The sequence below is a fragment of the Geotrypetes seraphini genome, chromosome 2 (assembly GCF_902459505.1).
Source record: "Geotrypetes seraphini chromosome 2, aGeoSer1.1, whole genome shotgun sequence".
NCBI classification, from domain to species: Eukaryota; Metazoa; Chordata; class Amphibia; order Gymnophiona; family Dermophiidae; genus Geotrypetes; species Geotrypetes seraphini.
In genome coordinates, this window is record NC_047085.1 from 8,210,615 (window position 1) to 8,232,300 (window position 21,686).

The 21,686-nt window shown below is 43.1% G+C and overlaps 1 protein-coding gene across 1 annotated transcript in view; it reads right to left on the reverse strand.

Annotated features, from left to right (window-relative positions):
* Positions 1-21,686, reverse strand: part of PLEC (plectin) — a 523,889-nt gene that overhangs the window by 52,828 nt on the left and 449,375 nt on the right. Inside the window, 4 exon segments of the mRNA XM_033935291.1 lie at positions 4,438-4,626; positions 11,257-11,400; positions 15,187-15,312; positions 19,565-19,762. Of these exon segments, the coding sequence (XP_033791182.1) occupies positions 4,438-4,626; positions 11,257-11,400; positions 15,187-15,312; positions 19,565-19,762 (657 nt within the window).

The following is a 21,686-nucleotide window of genomic DNA, read 5'->3' on the forward strand; positions in this document are numbered from 1 at the left end:
TTTCACAAAAGCCAAATGTAGCCATTGCAATCTGAGAAGATATTCTAAGTAATAAAAAAGGGGGGGGAGGGGTTTGTCTTACTGCCGCCAGTATTGGACTCAGGCTAAGGTGAGGGAACGGTAGGGAGAAGATGCCAGATTGAGGGAGAAAACACATGAAGAAGAAATTATTGGCTTTGTTAGTCCAATTAAAAAGGTATCCTCTTAAGAACCTAAGAATAGCCTTACTGGGTCAGCCCAATGTTCCATCAAGTCCAGTAGCCAGTTCTCACCGTGGCCAGTCCAGGTCACTGGTACCAGGCCAAGGAGTAACAAGATTCCAGAATCCCAAAGAGTAACAACAGTCCATGCTACCGATCCAGGGCAAGCAGAGGCTTCCCCCCTTTAAACGTCTCTATCATATCTCCCCTCTCCCGCCTTCCTCCAAAGTATACAGATTGAGATCTTTAAGTCTGACCCCATACGCCTTATCACGAAGACCACCCACCATTTTAGTAGCCTTCCTCTGGACCGACTCCATCCTTTTTATATCTTTTTGAAGGTACACAATATTCTAAATGAGGTCTCAACAGAGTCTTGTACAGAGGCATCAATACCTCCTTTTTCCTACTGACCATATCTCTCCCTATGCACCCTAGCATCCTTCTAGCTTTCGCCATCACCTTGTCAGCCTGTTTGGCCACCTTAAGATCATTACATACAATCACACCCAAGTTCCGCTCTTCCGTCAATTGTACTGTTCCTTTGGGTTTTTGCAGCCCAAATGCATGACCCTACATTTCTTAGCATTAAATCTTAGCTGCCAAATTTCAGACCATTTTTCAAGCTTTGCCAGGTCATGACAGAACGCTAAGCAGCAGAGGTTTGCGGGGGTTCCAGTTTCAAATCCGCAATGATTCTATGATGACCTCCAGCAAAGTGGCACACCATCGGGTCCTCTCCAAGGTGCAGGGCTGTCACAGAGTCCTGACTGTGATCCCCATCCTGAGACCCTGAATCCTCCAAAGCTGATGATTCTTTTTGAGGGAGTAAAGGCCTCCCAGTCATTCTCCGACTGGACCTCCGATTCCTGCAGAGGACCTTTGAAGGTGGCACTGCGCCCTGAGGGGGCAAACCCCCTTGACCAACAGCTGATGGTACCCCAGACAGAGTAGAATGACCCTGATAAGCCAAATAGGCTTCTAAATCAGGGGTAAAGCCCTGAGCATTATGCCCTAAGGACATCTGCAGGGACTCTTCTTCTCTCCTCTTGTGCATGTGTATGACATCATTGCGTCAATGTCCACGCGTGCGCAAAGGCTTCCAAATTGGGCCTTTGAGCTCAGGGAGGTTCGTGTAGGGGCGTGGCTGGGGAAGAATGGGGTGGAGCCAGAGGCAGAATGGGGCGGGACTGGGGCAGAGCAGGCGGGGCCAGGCACCCTCCTTTTTTCAAAGAGGAAATTTGGCAACCCTAAAAACAGCAGACTCATCTCTAAAATATGCATTGTATAAGCAGTGGCCTAGTAAGTGGGGGTGGTCCGCCCTGGGTGCCCCTCCCTCCTCCCACTCCTCCCCTCGCCATGCGCGTGTTCTCCTTCCCTTCCCCTGTACTGCTGCAAGAACTTTAACCTGCTCTTCACAATCGCGTCATCTCTTCTGCTGACGTCACTTCCGGGAAGTGACATCAGCAGGAGAGTCAACGGGGTCGCGAGGAGCACGTTGACGTTCTTGCTGCTCGCGGTGGTGAACAACCAGAGGTACGGGGGAAGGGCAGGGAGGCACCCTTGCGGCAGGGGGGGAGCAGGGTGGCGGTGAAGACGAAGGGAGGGGTGCCTCGCACCCTCGCTACGCCACTGGGTATAAGATATGCATGTGCTTACAGAATTGGGCACAACACACATTTCGACTATTAACGCCTACTTGGTAGAGTTTTCCTGAGCATTTTAAATGTATATTTTCATGGTTTTCAAAATTGCTTGAAAGAAATAAAGGAAAAGGAGGAAAATACAGCTAAATCTGACTTAGTCCATACAGTTGTGCCATTAAGTGAAGAAACGAAAGGTACATAACGTGTGAAGTCACTTGGTGTGCCACTGGGGCTTGCGTGCCTCTGTCAAGCTGAAAGCTCTGCCGTCGGTAGTTTCATTCCCAGCAGGGCCTCGGAAAGCGGACAGGATTTGGCGCAGTTGTCGGACTAACGACGTACCGCCCATCTGGGCAGAAGCACACGGGCAGTGCTGGAGGCGGAGGATCGCGTTCGATGCGACAAGGGCGACCACACCGAATTTATACTGCGCAGAAGTCTTACGGCCGTCTTATTTTGGTCACACTGTCGGAAGAGAAAGATCATTGGAAAAGGATATCATGTTTGGGAAGAGGGCGTCCTGCAATCAGATGGCTGGACACGTTGAAAACCACCATGGGGATGACGACGGAGGACCTTTCCGGACGAGCACAAAACTGATTTTTTTGTTTTGTTAGATTTGTAATTCATCAAGTCACTTGGACCCAAGCACGAGTCGATGGTACCTAACTAACCAACTAGAAGAAAGGCCCGGAAATCTACTTCTGCATTCCGGTTTGAGTGGGAGTGGGAGTGGGATCCGGGTGCTTCTTTTTTTTTAAAAAAAAAAATCTTTATTCATTTATTCATCTTACAACAAGTGTATCAAGAACTTAAAAACATCACTTGATATTCTATTACAATCAACTTAAATTAATGAAATTATAATCCCCTCCATCCTATCCCTCCCATATCATATGCATTCACATATATTATACAATATAATCTTTCCTATTAATCCAAACATTTAATAAAGAATCCATCCCTATCCCATCATTTCAATTGTATTATTAAGGGAAAATGTTAACTACTCATTACAATAATCTGTTAATGGTCCCCAAACATCTCGAAATTTACTAAAATATCCTTTCTGTGTGGCTAATGTTCTTTCCATTTTATATAGATGACATAAAGAATTCCACCATAAACTGTAATTTAATCTGCTCCAATTATTCCAATTAAATGTAATCTGTTGAATGGCAATTCCTGTCATAATAAGTAAAAGCTTATTATTTTTTTTGAAGAAATCTGACTCTTCACTCTCATTGACATAACAAATAAAATAGTATATGTATTGTATTTAGACTCACTGTATTGTATTATATGTGGACTTATTGTATTGTATTAGCATTGTACTGTACTAAGACCTTTGTTATTCGCTGAATGTCCAGCCTTCTTACATTGTAAACCGCCTAGAAGTCGCCTGACTATGGCGGTATAGAAAAATAAAGTTATTATTATTATTATTATTAAAGCCACCGGATTTTCTAATAACCTATTTATTTGGCCCCATATTGATTTCCAAAAATCCAAAATAAATAGACAATAGGATAAAGATGATCTAAAGTCCCAGCTTCGAGATGACAATACCAACATCTATTAGACTTAGAGCGATCTAATTTTTGTAAACGAACAGGGGTCCAAAATGCTCTATGGAACAGAAAAAACCAAGTTTGTCTCATTGATGCAAACATTGCACATCTCATCCTCCAAGACCAAATTCGTGGCCACTGAGACGCCGTAATTTGATATTGATCTCAACGCTCCAAATGTCCCAAAGACCAGTACTTGGTTTTTTATTCATGAATCCAGATATCCGTTTATACCACTGTACGGCCTGGTATCCCAGGAAGTCCACCTGAAAACATAAGAACTCCAACCTATATTGATTATTGAGATTTTTCCATTCAGGGAACCCCTCCCGAATGGCCTGCTTCAGCTGCAACCATCTAAAACTTTGTGATTTATTAAGGCCAAATTTATGTTGCAACTATGAAAAGTCAAGCAGCTTACCATTAGATATAACATCCTCTAAAGTACGTATACCTGCCATTACCCAATATTTCCAGATGATCTTAAATCTGCCAATTTGAATCTTGGAGTTAAGCCATATAGTTTGATTTGTTGATTTATGTATTGGAATAGGTGTTAGGTTATTCACTTATCTTTTCCATGTATCTACTAATATTCTGTTTTCTTTATATATCCTAGGCATTTTGATACTAAGAACAGGGTTTAGTCACAGAGGAAACATGAGTCGCCATTCCAACCATATTCAATCTAGAATATTTTCAGTGGGCTCTGGAAGGACCCAACACATACCTTGGCGCATAATATAGGATTGATGATATCTATAAAAATTGGGAAAATTTACCCTTCCCTCCGCAATTGGTCTTTGTAGACACTAAAGCAATTCTAACAATTTTACCCAGCCAAATACTATTTAAATTTTGGTAGAAAGACCCCTGAAAAAAAACTGGTATCATACCCATTTGGTAACAAACCACAGGCAAGATCATCATTTTGATCCGGGTGCTTCTGATGGAAAGGAGGGAGCCTTAGAAGACACATGTGCCCGGATACAGGGAGTCTGAAGGGAAGGGGTTGCTGCTTACTGTGTGCTGTGAAATCAAGTCCTCCAGCGCTTCCATCTCCTTTGGTAGTGGATCCTGGTCTCTCAAGCTCAAGGATTCCTCTGCGGCAGTGATCCAGTCTATTAGCCGGGCTATTTCCTCTCGCTCAGTGGCTAGTGACACACTCTGCATTTGGATGCGCTCTCCCTGCTGTTCAGCCCAGTTCAAAACCTGTAAACATAGACACAAAGGAAGAATAACTAGGGGATACAGTACAATGCAGAATATAGGGGAGGAGAGAGAAGAAATGGGGCAATGCAGTATATGGGGGAGACAAGGCAATACTAGATGGTTGGGTATAAGGGAGGTTGGGTTTTGTTTTGATGGTGGTGGTGGGGAGGGAGAGAGATGGAGTGATGTTGTATGGTTCAGAGATAGAGTAGAGATGGGGCAAGGCTGGATGGTAGAGGGAGAGAGACAGGTGATGATGATGATGGATAGGAGGGGGAAGAAATAGGGTTGGATGGATCCATTATGGATGATGGAGAGCAAGGAGCCATGCTGGATGGCTGGGGAAAAGAGACAGAGAGAGAAAGGGGCAGTGCTGGATGGCAGAGGAAGGGAGGGACAAGTGTTGGAAATGGGGAAAGGAAGAAGGGAGATGTTGGACATGAACACAGGGGAGGAAAAGGAAAAAGAGACGAGAACTGCACATGGTTGCTGGGGAAAGGGAATATTTTGATACCCACAAGATAGGACTTATCAAAGTCTACCTTATTGTCCATCTCTCTGTCTCTCACCCACCCAACCCTCCCTGCTTCTCACCTTACCTACCCCTTCCCTCTTCCTGTGAGGCTGCCACTGCTTTTAGGTTTTACGTATACTGTATATGAGGGAGTGCTGAAACGTCCTCAGCCCAACCAAGAAAGGAATGACATAGAGCCATGAAGCTTACAAGTTATTCCACAGAGAGTGGTAGAAAACTGGAACGCTCTTCCGGAGTCTGTTATAGGGGAAAACACCCTCCAGGGTTTCAAGACAAAGTTGGACAAGTTCCTGCTAAACTGGTGAGACTGGACTCATTTGGAGCACTGGTCATGACCTTGGGGCCACCGCGTGAGCAGGATGTACCACTGGTCTGACCCAGCAGCGGCAATTCTTATGTTCACATATTCACCCCCTAAGTTCAACACACTTGGCACATCATGTCTGAAGTGTGTCTGTAACCCTTCCACAAAATACTCTGATGTCTGGTCACTGAAATAGTGCTCCGCTGCTGCAATCGTCTCTGAATCACTCAAAAATTGTCACCTTTCAAACTGTTTTTAAGGTTTGAAAACAGAAAATAGATGGAAGAAGAAACTGTAACACATTTGCATACCCAAGGACACCGGCTGCAAATACAAATCCTTTTGGGACAGATCTGTCATGTTCCAAGCAAACAGCCGTCCTGGCTGGGCAACTACATCAGAGTAGCCAGGCTGACCTACGGCGCCTTTCGGAATGTAATTAAAACCGTACTGTTTGACCGATTCATCTCCTAATCAGAAGCCTTACAAATTTATATTTTTCTTCTGTCTGTTCCTCGTAAAATATGTTGTACCTTCACCATTTACTTTTTGTAATTCGCTGGTTGTCCAGCCCTTTTCGGTGTGAACCGCCTAGAAGTCATCTGACTATGGCGGTACAGAAGAATAAAGTTGTTATTAGCTGTGGAGGGGAGTGAGGGGTAAAGACTAGAGGAAGCACAGATGATCCTTAGCTGAAGGGGGGAGTGAGGGGTAAAGCCTGGGAGAAGCATAGGGTATCCTTAGCTGTGGGTGGAGGGTAAAGCCTGGGAGAAGCACAGAAGATCCTTAGCCATGGGGGAGAGTGAGGGGTAAAGCCTGGGGGAAGCACAGCTGAGGGGGGAGTGAGGGATAAAGTCTGGGAGAAGCACAGAAGATTTATATTTTCCTTCTGTCCATTCCTTGTCCAGCCCTCTTCGATGTGAACTGCCTAGAAGTCATCTGACTATGGCGGTATAGAAGAATAAAATTATTATTATCTGGTAGGGTCTATGCACTGAAATCCCAACTGCACCAAAGCATCCATTGTTTTGCCAGCCTTATGAGCGGATGCATTGTCTTGCCATATGAGAAGTCCTTTCTGCAGATTCTCTCTCCTTTTTTCTTTCAATGCCTCTTTTAATCAGCACAGCATGTTCCAGTAGTATTTTGCACTAGCTGTTTGCCCCTTGGAAGAGAGTCAGTCATTATAACACCTTCCTGATCCCAAAATACTGTGGCCATGACCTTTCCTGTTGCCTTTTGGGTCTTGAATTTCCTTGGCTTTGAAAAACCTGAGTGCCACCATTGCATGGACTGTTGTTGTCTCAGGATCATAGTGGTGTAACCATGCTTCATCAACAGTAACAAGTCATTCCAAAATGTTGGCACCAGCTCACTGAAAATGCTGCAAAATCAACTTGGAAGTGTCCAGTTAACATCGTTTCTCGTCGGTATTCAAACAGTTGGGCATCCACTTGGCTGATAGCTTCTGCATACCCATCTGCTCATGGATTATACACCCAACCCATTCCCTGGATATCTGTAGTAGCTCAGCAATTGTTTTAGCTATGTAATGTAAATGTGCATGAGTTGAGCCTCTTTCATTTGAAAGGAAGCTCTGCTTTGAGAGGGCATAGGATGAAGTTAAGAAGTGATAGACTCCGGAATAATCTAAGGAAATACTTTTTACAGAAAGGGTGGTAGATGTATGGAACTGTCTCCAGGAAGAGGTGGTAGAGACAGAGACTGTGTCTGAATTCAAGAGGGCCTGGGATAGGCACCTGGGATTTCTCAGAGAGAGAAAGAGATGGTTACTGTGGATGGGCCATTTGGCCTTTATCTGCCATCATGCTTCTATTCACTGATCTGCTAGAATCAGGTCAAGGACATGGTTAATAATTTCAGGAGTTGACACCGTTTGAGGCCTCCCAGACCTTGCTGCATCTTCAATCTCAAAATCTCCACGCTGAAAGATTGCACACCACTTCTTCACTGTGGAGTATGACAGGCATTTGTCATTCCGTGCTTGCATCATACATTCATGGATTTCCTTTGGAGTTTTCTTCTGCAGAAATAGGAACTTCACGAGGGCTCGGAGTTCCGCACTTGAAAATTGCACACTTTCATTGACATGGTTCAATCAACGATCTGACACAATGTCAAAACATAACATTACGATTCTGCAAACTGACACTTTTCAAATAAGCTAACACTCTTTTCAGCTACAGTGGCAGAATAACGCTCGGCATGTAGGACGTTGGTTGAAAATTCAAGACTGTTCTGTTTAGAATGATTTTGACGGAGTCTCTTATTCCCTTGTATTATTTGCTTAGTATGACTTTTTCCTCTCCATTATCGAGGGTCCCACCCACAGAAGCCATCTTTCGCGCCCCTTCTCTTTAATGCCCCTCTTTTCTGCCTATTATTGTAGTTCTATTTTCCCCCTACTCAACCCTTTATCTCTTTACCCTTATTTTCTTCTACTTAACTTTGGTATTTTCTTCCCTGTTGGTGTACGATGTTGTAAACAACTCAGATATCCTTTGATGGATGAAACTACAGCAAATACCTAATAAACTTGAAACTTCAACTTAATGCAGTGGATCATGATTTTTTTTTTCTTGGCCAAATTATCTGAATTCAGAATTACGGTATGTACTGTTTTTAATTGGTTTAACGGGTACTTAAGAAATAGGTGATAAGTTCTCGGAGATGCTTTTTCCTCTTCTTTTTATGGGGGTCCCTCAGTGGTCATCCATTTCTCCTCATTTACATAATATTTATATTAGGTTTGGACTGTGTATATGTCATACTAGGCCATGAGCAATCGCAACCCGTTCTTACTGTCTGTTATTTATATCCAAAATAAATAAATACTTCAATTAAATTGCAATTAAAGTGCTCAGATCACCAACTAACTATATAGTGTCTGTTATTTATATCCAAAATAAATAAATACTTCAATTAAATTGCAATTAAAGTGCTCAGATCACCAACTAACTATATAGTGCTATGAAGTACAAACAAACGTACTATTTATTTATTTTCAAAGTTTCTAGACCGTTTTTTTTCCAAAACGGCTTACAAGGAATTACATACATAAAATATTAAGAATCTAAACAAGATAAAAATAAAAACAGACCAATTCAGTCTTACATAAAATCAACTGCTCAGAGAAATGCATCTACAAATAGTTGAGTCTGTAACGTTTCCCTGAATGAATTCCTCTCTCCAAATTTTCGAATGTGGCCAACAAGGCCATTCCATAGCTTGACTCCTGCCCATGTGAAAGTCATGGCATTCGTTTCCACATATTTAGGGTTAGCCTTTGTTTTCAGAACGCTGGTTGTTTGCCGGGACCATCATGGCACTTGAAAATCCCATACACCACCCTCCAAGTACTGAATACTCACTCTAAATGTATCAAGTTTTAAGTTTATTTAACATTTCTTATACCACCCAATCACGCCTTCTAGGCAGTGTACAAAAACGCCAAAACAATATGCCAAATAAAATACATTTTAAACAGAAACAGACCGGGGTAATGACAATTTTTAAAGACATTGACGAACGGGAACAAAAGGGAAGAAGGGTTAGAACTACAATTGATAGAGAGAAAGAGAACACACAAGGGAAAGAATAACAAAGAGAGGGGGAACTGAAGGTCAAAACCTTTCTTGAATCTAAGTCGTCCTTAAAAGGACAGTTTAAGTTACAAAAGCATCAAGGAAAAGTCTTTAACTTCACCTTAAAAATGGCAAGAGTTGGTTTTTCACGTAAGTAATTTGGGAATCTGTTCCAAAGAGACGGGATGCTAACAGAGAAAATTGTAGTCCTCATTGTGCTGATATGTTTCAATGAGGGGATGGTAAGAAGGTTGTAGGCCGTAGATCTTAAAGTCCTTGTTTGATTATAGGGGTTATTAATGAATTCTGGCTGGTTATTTTCTCTGGTTTTAAAAGTTAGTAGAAGAATCTTATAGGTGATCCTATGTTCTATTGGTAACCAATGAGCTTTATGTAAAAGAGGGGTAACATGGTTGTATTATTTCCTATTTTGTTATGCCTTTGAGGAGGGCGTTGCAGTAATCTATGCATGAAATAACAAGGGAAGGGATTAAAATGTTCAGGGACGCAGGCTCTAACAATTTTGCTAAAGCTTTAATCATGCGCAATCGATAGAAGCAGCGTTGGACCACTGTACTAATATGTAAGTGATAAGTATTCAGAAAAGAACTAAAAAACCATACTCTTCAAGAAATTCCTGAAACAATCCTGACATGTTCCAGTCTTTACAACTCTTGAAATAACAAAAGATCTACTCTCAACAACTCTAGAAAGGACAAATGTTCTTCCATTGTACAACCTGATTAAAAAAAACAACCTCAAAAATACCCCAATAAATGATCTTCCTTTAGTTTCCCTGTCTTCCTAAATTTTGACCTACTCCTCTCCACTATTTACCTTTCAAATACTGACAAATGATCTACTCTTTTCAACGTTAGTAATGACAAATGTTCTTCCATTGTACAACCTGATTAAAAAAAACAACCTCAAAAATACCCCAACAAATGATCTTCCTTTAGTTTCCCCGTCTTCCTAAATTTTGACCTACTCCTCTCCACTATTTACCTTTCAAATACTGACAAATGATCTACTCTTTTCAACGTTAGTAATGACAAATGTTCTTCCATTGTAACCCCCCTTTCATAAATCTTTTGTAATCCGCCTTGAACCGCAAGGTAATGGCGGAATAGAAATCTCTAATGTAATATAATGTAAGTAAGTTTACAGTCGAACGTGACTCCCACTAATTCTAGCATATGGCATTATAATTCAATCACCCCTTAACGACCCATTGTGATGAAAACCACCTTGCCTCCCTTCGACTCGAGTTTCGCGTTAGCGGGGTGCTCCTCCCTATTTAAAGCTGTTGCATCCAATAATTATTTCATATTTTATAGTTATTTCCAAGCTGTCCACCGGCACATCTGGAAAGCGGGGAGAGCGGTTTTCATATACGCTTCAGATGCCAGCTTCATGGCAGAGAATAGGCCGGGTTCCATGCTGTTCGATGCTTCTCCTGGCTCTAGGCATCGGTCTCTCCTCTCCGTACTGTATTGTATATGTCATTTATGTTAACTGTATATTATATATGTTTCAAGTTCCAAGTTTATTAAAACTTTGATGTACACGCAATGTCAAGTACTTCAATGCGTATGACAATTTAAAAATAAGAGACAAAAAAAACAATTTTATACAAATAAATATACAGTATATACGTACAAATAATTACCGATACAAAAGGAAAGGGGGATGAACTACAATCTTTAAAGAAAATAAAGAAACATTTAGGGAAAAAACATCTGGAGGTTAACAAAGAGTAATCATGACAAGTAAAGAAGATTGCGACCTATACATAAGGTCTGATTAAAATTATGTATTAGAGCATAAGCATTAATGATAAACGAATTATCCTATCTAAGTCTCAAATGCATCCTTATACCTGTAAACCATTCTGAGCTCGTTGGGGGAGAATGGGATAGAAGATGAAATTTATTAATTAATTAAAACATACCTGCTGTACACCACTTTGGGGGAATCTCTTCTTAAAAGTGTTAATAAATCCCAATACATTTATTTTCCTGGCTTAGGAGTAACATCCATTACTGTCATGGTAAACACAAAACTAATCAATTCCGAGACACTCCTTCTGATGGTAGGAAGAGAGAGAGGGAGAGAGCGTAGAAGGGAACGCAGTGGACCAAGGAAGAAAAGAATTTTGGGGGGGGGAATAGGATAGCAGCTCTCACCTCCTGGTAACGGCTTTTGGTGACATTGAGCCAGGATTTGATGGTAATGATGGATTCAGGATGACAGCAGTTCAAGATTTCCTCACCCAGAGAGAGTATGCAGTCCAGGGCCAGCTTCTGACACTGCAGGACACTCATCAGTTCCTGGAGATGAAAGAAGAGGAGAAGCGAGACCTCTTGTGGTAAGGAACCAATTTGAAATCGGTGCTATCTGACAATTTACACTGAATGAGTGAGGGAGAGATTACGTCAGTCAAATCCGGACAAATAGACCTGTCCCCAGGTCCGCCCAGTTTCACACATCCCATCCCCGGAAGGCATGTGCGGATGCCATGCGTGTGATGTCACCCCCTCCGAACGCGATTTCTTTTCAAAACCCGGACAAAGTGCTGGGTTTTGAAAAGGAGGACATGTCCACTCCACTGATGCATAAAACTCTCAAGAATTGTTTTCGGAAAGCTGAATAGGAATTGGAGCTTAAAATCAGATAATCCAAATTCTTATCCCATACGCCTGTCTCATAAGATGAAATTCTGTTAAAGAATCTTTTGTACACACAACCGTTTACAGAGGAAAAGGTGAGCAATAGAGAATGACACAGGGAAATAAATCTGTCCCTGTCACTGTCCCGTCCCCGACTCACCGTCCCCTTCACCACCCCATCACCGTCACCGCCATCCCATTGACCGCCCCGTCACCGTCCCCACAGCATCTATACAAGCCTCAGTACTGCAATATCTAGCTTATTCCTTCCTTATAAATTAAAGTTCCTGCTGCTGAACTAGAGAAAGAGATGTTCAGCTGGCAGGGCTTTATTTATAAATTTTTATCAACACAACTAATATACTACTTTATCCTAAAGCAAAAAGAAAAAGAAAATAAATAGAATTTTTTTTTCTACCTTTGTTGTCTGGTTTCTGCTTTCCACATCTTCTCATTCAATTCCTTAAATCCACTGTGTGTCTTCTCTCTGCGTCTTCCATTTGCTCTGTTACTGTGCCTCTCCCTTCATCCCCCCCCCCCAATTGGTCTGGAACCCATCTTTTTCCCTCCGCTCCCCCATAGTCTAGCATCTGTCTTCTTCCCTTCCAGCGTCTTCTCCCCACTCTGTCTTCCACATTTCCCTTCAGGGTCTGTTCCTCTCTATCCTCCTTCAATGTCTGTTCTATTCCTTTTCACCACCACCCTTCCCTCCCTCCTTCACCATCTGTTCCTTTCTACCACCCTTCAGCTCCTCTTGCGCGACCTATCTACCGTCCTCCCTCTTACTATCGTGGCACGTTACAATGTAATTTGTGCAAGCCGCTGGAGCCTGCGAGCTCGGTCCCCACACAATCTCACTTCTGTGTTCCTATTTTCCCCATTTCTAATATCTCCCCTATGTATCTGGCATTGCCCCCCCTGTGTCCATATACCATCCCCATGGCATCTATGTCCCCTTTATTTCTCTGTCCCTATGCCCCCATGCACATAATTTCCCCTCTGTTTCTGTTACCTTCCTGTGTCCAGATTTCCCCTCTCTTCCTCTTCCACACCAATGTGTCTCGCTTCTTTCCCTCTTTCCCCACCCCCCCTGCTTCCAGCATCTGGCTCACCTGCCTGCCCTCCCCATTCTTTCCTGCTGTGAGTTTCTTTCTCTCCCTCTTCATCCCCTTGGCCCATAATCTCTTTCCCTTTCACTCCCTCCTTCCTAGTGTGAGCCGGGAACACGCGGTCCACCAGCCCCCTCCCGCCCGATTGCAGTGTTCCATCAGCTCCCTCCCTCCACCTCACCTTAGATGCCGAGTTTGCCGGCTTTCTTTTTCGCCCAGCCGTACGCGTTCATAAAGCCACACACGCGCGTCTGCTCAGTTGTTCAATCTTCTCCTCTGACGCAACCGGAAACAGGAAGTTGCAGCAGAGGAGAAGATTGAACAACTCGAGCAGCCGCATGTGCGCGGCTTTTTGAAAGCCTGCGGCTGGGCAAAAAAGAAAGCCGGCAAACTCTGCATCTAAGGTGAGGTGGAGGGAGGGAGATGGCGGAACGCTGCGATCCGGCTGGTGGAGGCTGCTGGACCGCGCGATCCTTGATTGCCTCACTGCGGAGACAAGACCATTCACCGCTCCACGGGGCGGTGAATGGCCTTGTCCCCATCCCCGCAGCGACCACTATTTTTTCTTTCCCCGTTTTGGCAGGTTACCCGCAGCTACTTGCGGCTAGTGCGGGTAACAACCACCGTGTCATTCTTTAGTGAGCAACTTTAGATCCCGGACTGGGGCATATTCTATTCACAAATTTGAAGTATGTGACAATATGTTGTTGCGAACTTTCAAACTGTGAATCTCTGGATTTCCCCAATTAAAGGGGATGGAGGGCAACCCTGACCAGTTCCCCTCTGAATGGAAAATGTGTCCGATAGGATATCATTAGCCCATGCTTTTCCTTTAGGCCCTAATAAGTGTCCCATTCCACAGGCCCTCAGAATGCCAAAGAGGAGCCCCCTACACCACTCTATCAAAGCTAATGAGAAGTGAGAGGGAGCCACCTCACTATGCCCTTTCCAAAGCTGTCAGAATGCATTTCATATTTTTGGAGACAACTCTATATCGTTGACAAAACTCACTTGTGATTCGGCTATTAAAGAAGGTGAAACCGGTGCCAACCTGTTAGCTATGATTTCTTAGTGTCCCCCTAGTCTTTGTTCTTTTGGAAAGAGTAAACAACCAAGGCCTCTTTAGCCTTTCTTCATGTGAGAGTTGTTTCGTTCCCTTGATCATGTCGGTCACCTTTCTCCGTACATTACATCAGTGTCTTTTATTCCGCCAATACCTTGTGGCTCTAGGCGGATTACAAAAGAGGTGATCTGGACATACCCAGTGAAATTACAAGATAGTTAATTAGATGAAGCGTTAGGATCTGGGGATAGACTGAGAAGGTCAGTTAGATCATTGCTCAAAATGTGGTTGCATGATAGAGAGATACAGAAGCATTATTACATTCTTTAATTATCCTCTATTTCTTTCCTATTAATTCCAAACCTTCTGTTTGATTTCAGCATAATGTCTATGATGACACTTAGATCATTTTCCTGGCTCATAACCCCCAATGTGGAACCTAGCAACAAGTAGCTATGATGTGGGTTATTCTTTCCAGTTTGCATCACTTTGGAATTGTCCACTTCAATTTCATCGGTCATTTATTTATTTGAAAAATTTCTATCCCACTTAAATCCTAAGCAGGTAACAAAAGACTCTACCAATTTATCAAAGATCAACAATAAGATCATGTCATAAAATTCATCATCTGTTGTCAATACTTATGACAATACTCCATCATCTATCAATTTGAAACCATCAAGAGAAGGCGCTCATGTCGAGTGATTTTTGAAACGTTTTGAAATTTGCACATATTCTCAATGTGCCTTTCATTGAGTTCCAAAGCCTTGGCCCTGCTACAGATACAGCAGCATTGCTGGGGGGGGGAGGGGTTCTAATGTACATCCTGGTTGTTTTCCTCAATCAACGTCATCGTCAACTCTGATCGTAAATTTCGGTTTGGAATGTATCTTCTCAATATTCGAGTCGAGTACTCTGGTGCCACGTCATAAAGTACATGGTGTATTATTGTCGGAATCTTGTACACAATTCAGAATTCGATAGGTAACCAGTGTGAGTTTTTTAAGGAGGATATGGTCATATTTTGACATCTCAGTAATTAATCGATTTGCCCAGTCTTGCAAAGTCCCCCTGCAATTTCTCACAATCTTTTTATGGATTTACCAACTTTGAAGCTGAAAGCTGGGGCAAATGATTTCTGGCCACTAAACTAACACACAGTGAGCTCTTCCAGAGCTAGGGTAGATAATCCCCCCACCCCCACCCCTTTCTGACAGCACCTAGTAACACTGATGAAGATTCAGTATTCTTCTTGCTATTATTTCTCTTACTCACCTGCTGCTGCTTTTGGCACTCCTGCAAAGCCTTCTCTTCCTCTGGGATTACACCATACTTCAGGGTCCTCTCAGCCTCAGATAGACGTTCCAGGAAATAGTGCACCAGAGTGTGAAACTCTTCTGCCTGAGAAACGGAAATGAGGGAAACAGGCATAGAGAGCAGGACCACAAAATGTGTAGTATAGGACACCTATATTCACTGAGCAGTGATGGGAACATTTCTGAATACCCTGAGTAGCTAATCCTGGAAAACACAGGAGGTGTGTTAGTTCTGAGCAATACATGGAAACTGGATGGGACAGTAACTAGAGGTGACCCTTCTCTTCTGTAAAGGAAATGTACATACAATACAGGGCACAAGCAAGGAATAAACATAAAAGGCCCAGCCATGCGGACACAATGCTCTCAGGCAGCATGGCAGCTCCTAAAAGCCTCTATCAGAGGCTCAGAGCAAATGTATACCACAAGGTGGATGCTAAGTAGTCTGTGAAAAAAAATAATTTATTTATTGGTTCATTGTCGGAGAACTCATGTCAGAATTAGAAAAACTGGAAGAAACCCCCCCCTCCCCAAAGTTCATAGTCTATCCTTACAAACAAAGTTTAGTTAAATTTAGAGTTTAATATTCAAAGAAGGGTCATGTGATTACATTTAGAACTAAGACCACCCATATTTAAACAGTGGTAAAAATAAATAAATAAAAAATAACCTGACAGTTTACAAGTCAGAAATGTTTCCTAACCTGTAATGTCAGATATCACAGGTTAATGAAATCCCTTAGAATGAACATCATTTATTCCTAGCCAAAGTAGTGCAGGATAGGGCCACTCTCTCTTAAAACAGTAAATGACTGCAGAAAAATACCCTCACGGACCATCCAGTCTGCCCAATAAGGTGCCCAGAGCCATGCCCGCCATTCTGTATAGGCCTAAGTCACCCTTGTTTAAATGCTGAGTGTGAAGTCATCATAATTCCAACCATATGGGTGGCCAAAAATGACGGGAATGATCCACGATTATAACCAAGACTCCAAGTATTCAACTTACCAGTCAAGATACCTTCCTGTCCCCCTAAACTGTACAGCACCCCACTCACAGCACATGACAATAAAATGATTTAACATACTGGAGTTGTTGAAATTTCACCTATCTCATATCAGTTGCGGGATAGAAGTCTGTCGGCATCAGCCTCAGATCCCCCATAAGGGATTTAGCCTCTCGCCATTTGTGGAACCCAGACCGTAGAACTCTTTCCCACATCAGCCTCAGTTCCCACCACTCCTGCCCAAGATAAGGCATTTCTATTTAGGCATCCCCTGTGTCTATCCCAAACACATTTGAAATCATTCACCATTTTTGACTCTACCACCTCTCCGAAATGGCATTCTAGGCATCCACTACCGTCTCAGTGAAAAAGTATTTACTGACGTTACTCCTAAGTCTACTTCCCTGCAACCTCCATTCTTGTCCTCTAGTTTTACTCTGGAAGAGGTCTGTTTGAATATTAACACCTTTCAAGTCCTTAAATGTCTATCATATCACTTGTCTCTCTTCCTTTTCTCCAGCTTACACATATTCAGGTTCTTCAGTCTCTTTTCATACGTCTTATGGCACCATTTTTGTTGCCTTCTTCTGAATCGCCTCATGGCTTTTTACATCTTTGGGGAGATACGGCCTCCAAATTGGGACACGGTATTTCAAGTGGGGCTTCACCACTGATTTGTACAGGGACAGCTCCTTTCTTCTGCTGGTTATGCCTCTCTCTTTGCAGCCCAGCTTTTTGGGGGCAACAGTCATCATTTTTATTAGTTTGGATAGGAAAAGAAACAATATGAAATCTCATAGCCAATGATTTCATATACAAAGACTATTGGCCCTCACCTCTATTTGCTAATACCCTCTCATGACTGTCTCCATCATTTCTTAAACCTAAACTCTCCCTCCTGTATAAAGCTTTATTTACAATTTGTTGCTTATTAAATTTAACATAATACCTTTTTTTAAGACCAAATCAAGGCGGTGAAAAACTAAATAACTTTTCCATGAGTTACCAACATTTTCTCTCTTTTGAGATCACCATTTAAACCGATCCCTATAATCAGTGTTTAAATCCAACCAATGTTATCGCCTCTAATATTCCCTCTAATCTATTGTGGCAGGGAACAGAGCCCGAAGCTTCAAGAGTCACAGTCTTAGGACAGCTATGGGGCTTCGAGGGGAGACACCCCTGCCTCAGCTGGGGTTAAAGGAAATGGAACTTGATCTCCGGGTCGCAGTTATGCAGCCATGTCTCGTCGCCAGTGACAATTCTCTCTAGAATACTCAGATCTTCTTCATACTGTCTCAGGGACTGGGTCGCAACCTCCACACGCTGTTGCTTGTGCAGATCAGTCAGCTGTTTGGGAACCCATCATACACAGACTTTCTCGTATCCCAAGTCATCATGCATGATGGCACATGCAGATCCATAGCTGATATTTAAATTTGCACCCAACTGAGACACCGTTATCCGTCGGTCTTCTCTAATCAAGACATCCGGGATGTCAATGTGATCTTGTGTGAGCGATTGTGATGGGCAACCAGAATGATCTTAGTTGGTTACACCTGTTCTTCCTGCTTTAAACCTTGGCTAACCCAAGCTATACTCCAAGGATCACAGTAGACGACACAAATACCCATTAGAGCTACAATCCTGAATCTTGGGAGTAGAAATTGATAACCACCTATCCATGAAAGGCCACGTACAATCCATAATAAAACAATCTTTCCTTGTGATGAGAAAGCTAAGATCCATCAGAAAACACTTCAAAATAGAGGCTTTCTGAATTTTAGTACAATCCCTAATCCTACCTCGACTAGACTAGAAACATAGAAACATAGAAAATGATGGCAGATAAGGGCCGCGGCCCATCTAGTCTGCCCATCCCAATGACCCTCCCCTATCTAACTCTGCGTAGAGATCCCACGTGACGATCCCATTTCTTCTTAAAATCAGGCACGCTGCTTGCTTCGATCACCTGAAGTGGAAGTTTATTCCAGCGATCAACTACTCTTTTGGTGAAAAAGTATTTCCTGGTGTTGCCGCGCAATTTACCGCTCCTGATTCTCCATGGATGTCCTCTTGTCGCCATCGGACCTTTGAAAAAGAAGATATCCTCTTCTACCTCGATACGGCCCCTGAGGTATTTGAACGTCTCGATCATGTCTCCCCTCTCTCTGCATTCCTCGAGTGAGTATAGGTGTAATTTATCCAGCCGTTCCTCGTACGGGAGATCCTTGAGTCCCGAGACCATCCGGGACTACTGTAATATAACGCTAGTTCTTTGCTCTATAACATTGCTATCACATTTAAAACTAGCTCAAAATGCAGCGCTAAGACTCGTATATGGACAATGCAAATCGGAACACCTGCAACCCTACTATATGAAACTACATTGGCTGCCCATAACCGCAAGGATCAAGTTTAAATTGGGTATCACTGCCTTTGAGAGGGAATGCCCCCGACTACCTAACAGAGTTGGCTGTCCTACTCCAGGCTGACTCCAACAGAAATCTTTTCCAATTAAAATTCCCAACATTCAACGATATAAAGTCTCTACAAGGCAAATTACCCTATCCACCCAATATCAATTAGCAAAATGCTGGAACCAACTACCATACGATCTTGTGACCACTATCTCAGGTTCAGGAAACTTCTAAAAGCATTTCTGTACCAAGAGAGGGAGCCAACCCTAAGAAACTGTAACGATAAGTGTAAAAGCCCATTTCTAAACTGTCTAATGCAACTCCCGGGACAAAACAAAGAACCAACAATCACCTACTTGTACTTGTAACTATATAGTTAAAACTATGACCTAATTGTATTGCTAGTTGTACTGATCCACCTGTAACTCGTTGGGTAACTGACCCAACCTGGAACTGAATAGAAAACCTGATTAACATTGCAATGTTAACAAATGCCATCTGAATATCATCCTCAATGTATTTATCCTTCACCTCTCTTCCTACCCTTATATTACATTACATTACATTACATTACATTACATTACATTAGTGATTTCTATTCCGCCTGTGCCTTACGGTTCTAGGCGGATTACAAATTAGAAGAGATCTGGACATTACCGAGAGAATTACGTAACAATGATTCATGTACTTTACATGGTGTGGTAGAGGATTATAAATTATGAGAGATCTAGATTTTATCGAAAGAATTTCATAGTAGGGAATCAAGTGATAACAGGGTACAGTGGAGAATATCAGTATATACTGGTTACAGAAGAAAAATTACCTAATAATGAAGGAGGAAGTTTGTTGGATACTGAAGGTAGATGCTTATTTAGGAATCAGAATAATTTTTGGAAGGTAAGGTATACTGACCTGCTGCAGCGAGGCCTCCAGCCGTGCTTGCTTGCCGACTGAGAGTTTGCAGACCACTTCCCAGCGATGGTTCAGCTCCTCCATCTGCTTCTGCAGCCACTGGGAGTCAGTGCTTATGCTGCCACGGGTCAGGTCCCTCATGGAGCGCTTCAGGGTCTTTACACAACTGGCTCTTTTCCCCAGCTCCTTCTGGAATATCTGCGAGAGGGGAACAGAGAAAGAGGAATACAACACATTATATGGTGCTGAAGAGTCTCTCTTTGTATCATTTTGATTTTCCTGGGTGAAGAGCGATGTGATAGAGCAGGACAAGTCATGTAAGCAATGACATGGGATCAAAGCCAGGGGGAGTGCTACATGAGAAAGAAGAGATATTGGGAATCCCTAAAGGAGAGAACATGAAGGGATGACAGACCACTGTATAGATCCCAAAAGAAGAGAAGAGGAAGGGGCAATAGAATCACAAGATGGACCCAAAGAGGGGAAAGAGAATGGGGACTTGTATACCGCTATTTCAAAGCTGACATTCAAAATGGTGGGCAGTAGAGGATTAAGTGACTTGACCAGGATCACAAGGAGCAGCACTGGGATTTGGTCTCACAACCTCTGGGTACAGAGACAGCAGCTCTACCAGTGAGCCAAACCTTCAGTCTGACCCAGCATGACAATTCTTATGTTATGTGAGCCATGTATAGAACAATCAAGCCATTGTGACATCACTGATGAGGTTGGTTCTTATTGGTGGAATGAAGCATTATGACATCACAATCTCAGCTCTGGAATGTTGCTACTCTTTCAGGTACTTGTGACCTGGGTTGGCCATTGTTGGAAACAAGATACTGGACCTGATGAACCTTCGGTCTGTCCCAGTATGGCAGCTCTTATATTCTTATGTGAGCCAAGTATAGGACAATCGAACCATTGTGACATCACTGATGAGGTTGGCTCTTATTGGTGGAATGAGGCATTATGACATCACAATCTCAGCTCTGGAATGTTGCTACTCTTTGGGATTCTGTCAGGTACTTGGGACTTGGGTTGGCCACTGTTGGAAACAGGGTCCTGGGCTTGATGAAAGGGAAAGAGAATGGGGACTTGTATACTGCTTTTTGTGGCTTTGGCATTTCAAAGCTGACATTCAGAATGGTGGGCAGTAGAGGATTAAGTGACTTGCCCAGGGTTACAAAGTGCAGCACCAGGGTTTGATCTCACAACCTTAGGGTTAGCTCAACCAGTGAACTAAAAAAAAATAAGACCAAGAGGTAGTAGGATCACTATATACACTTCTCCCTCTGTGTTCGCGGAGGTTAAAGGCAGAGCCGGCCCGTGAATATGGGAAAACCGCGAATAATATTCGGGCCGGTTCTGCCCTTCTCCCCCGCTTCCCCCAGATATTTTTAGCCCTGTAAGCCCCCCCTTAATTCTTACCTGGTGGTCTAGTGGGTTTTCAGGCAGGAGCGATCTTCCCATGCTCCTGCCCCGTGCAGTTCGCTCACAGGAAATGGCTTGAGAGACTACGGGAGCTCAAGGCAGCCATTTCCTGCCCGCTAGACCACCAGGTAAGGCTTGGGGGGGGGGGGGGGGCGCTTACAGGGCTAAAAATAGCCCGAAAAATGAAAAAAAAAATTCTCCATAGATATGGAATTTGAGAATATGGAGGGGGAAGTGTAGACCCTATGAGGGAGTGCCTGGAATAAACCGGGGTTTCCTTAGCTGCACTTCTTTGTTGGGCCAGAATAATAAAAAAGAGCTAGTTGGCTTAGCCAGGAGGGTGGGGCCCAGTCAGAGAAAGTTAATACTTCTGTATAGTGAAGATAAGTGAGATTTTATTTTTCCTTTTTCTCTCTCAATGGGGAAGAGAAAAGTGAAGGCTAAAGTTTCTATGCCTATTTCAGCTGGCCCCATGGATGGACACCTAGTGTGACTGGTCAAATTGTGAACACTGATTCTTTTTCGGGGGCATCATTCAGCCCTTTAGAGCGTACTCCGCCACTTCCTCCAAGTATATCTGGAGGTAAAGATCCGATAAGGGGGTCCATTTCTCTTCCGTCTGGCTCTCCTGTGCAACTAGCACCTTCTCTATTGGTATTTGGGGAGACGCCTAAAGCCTTATCTTTTCAAG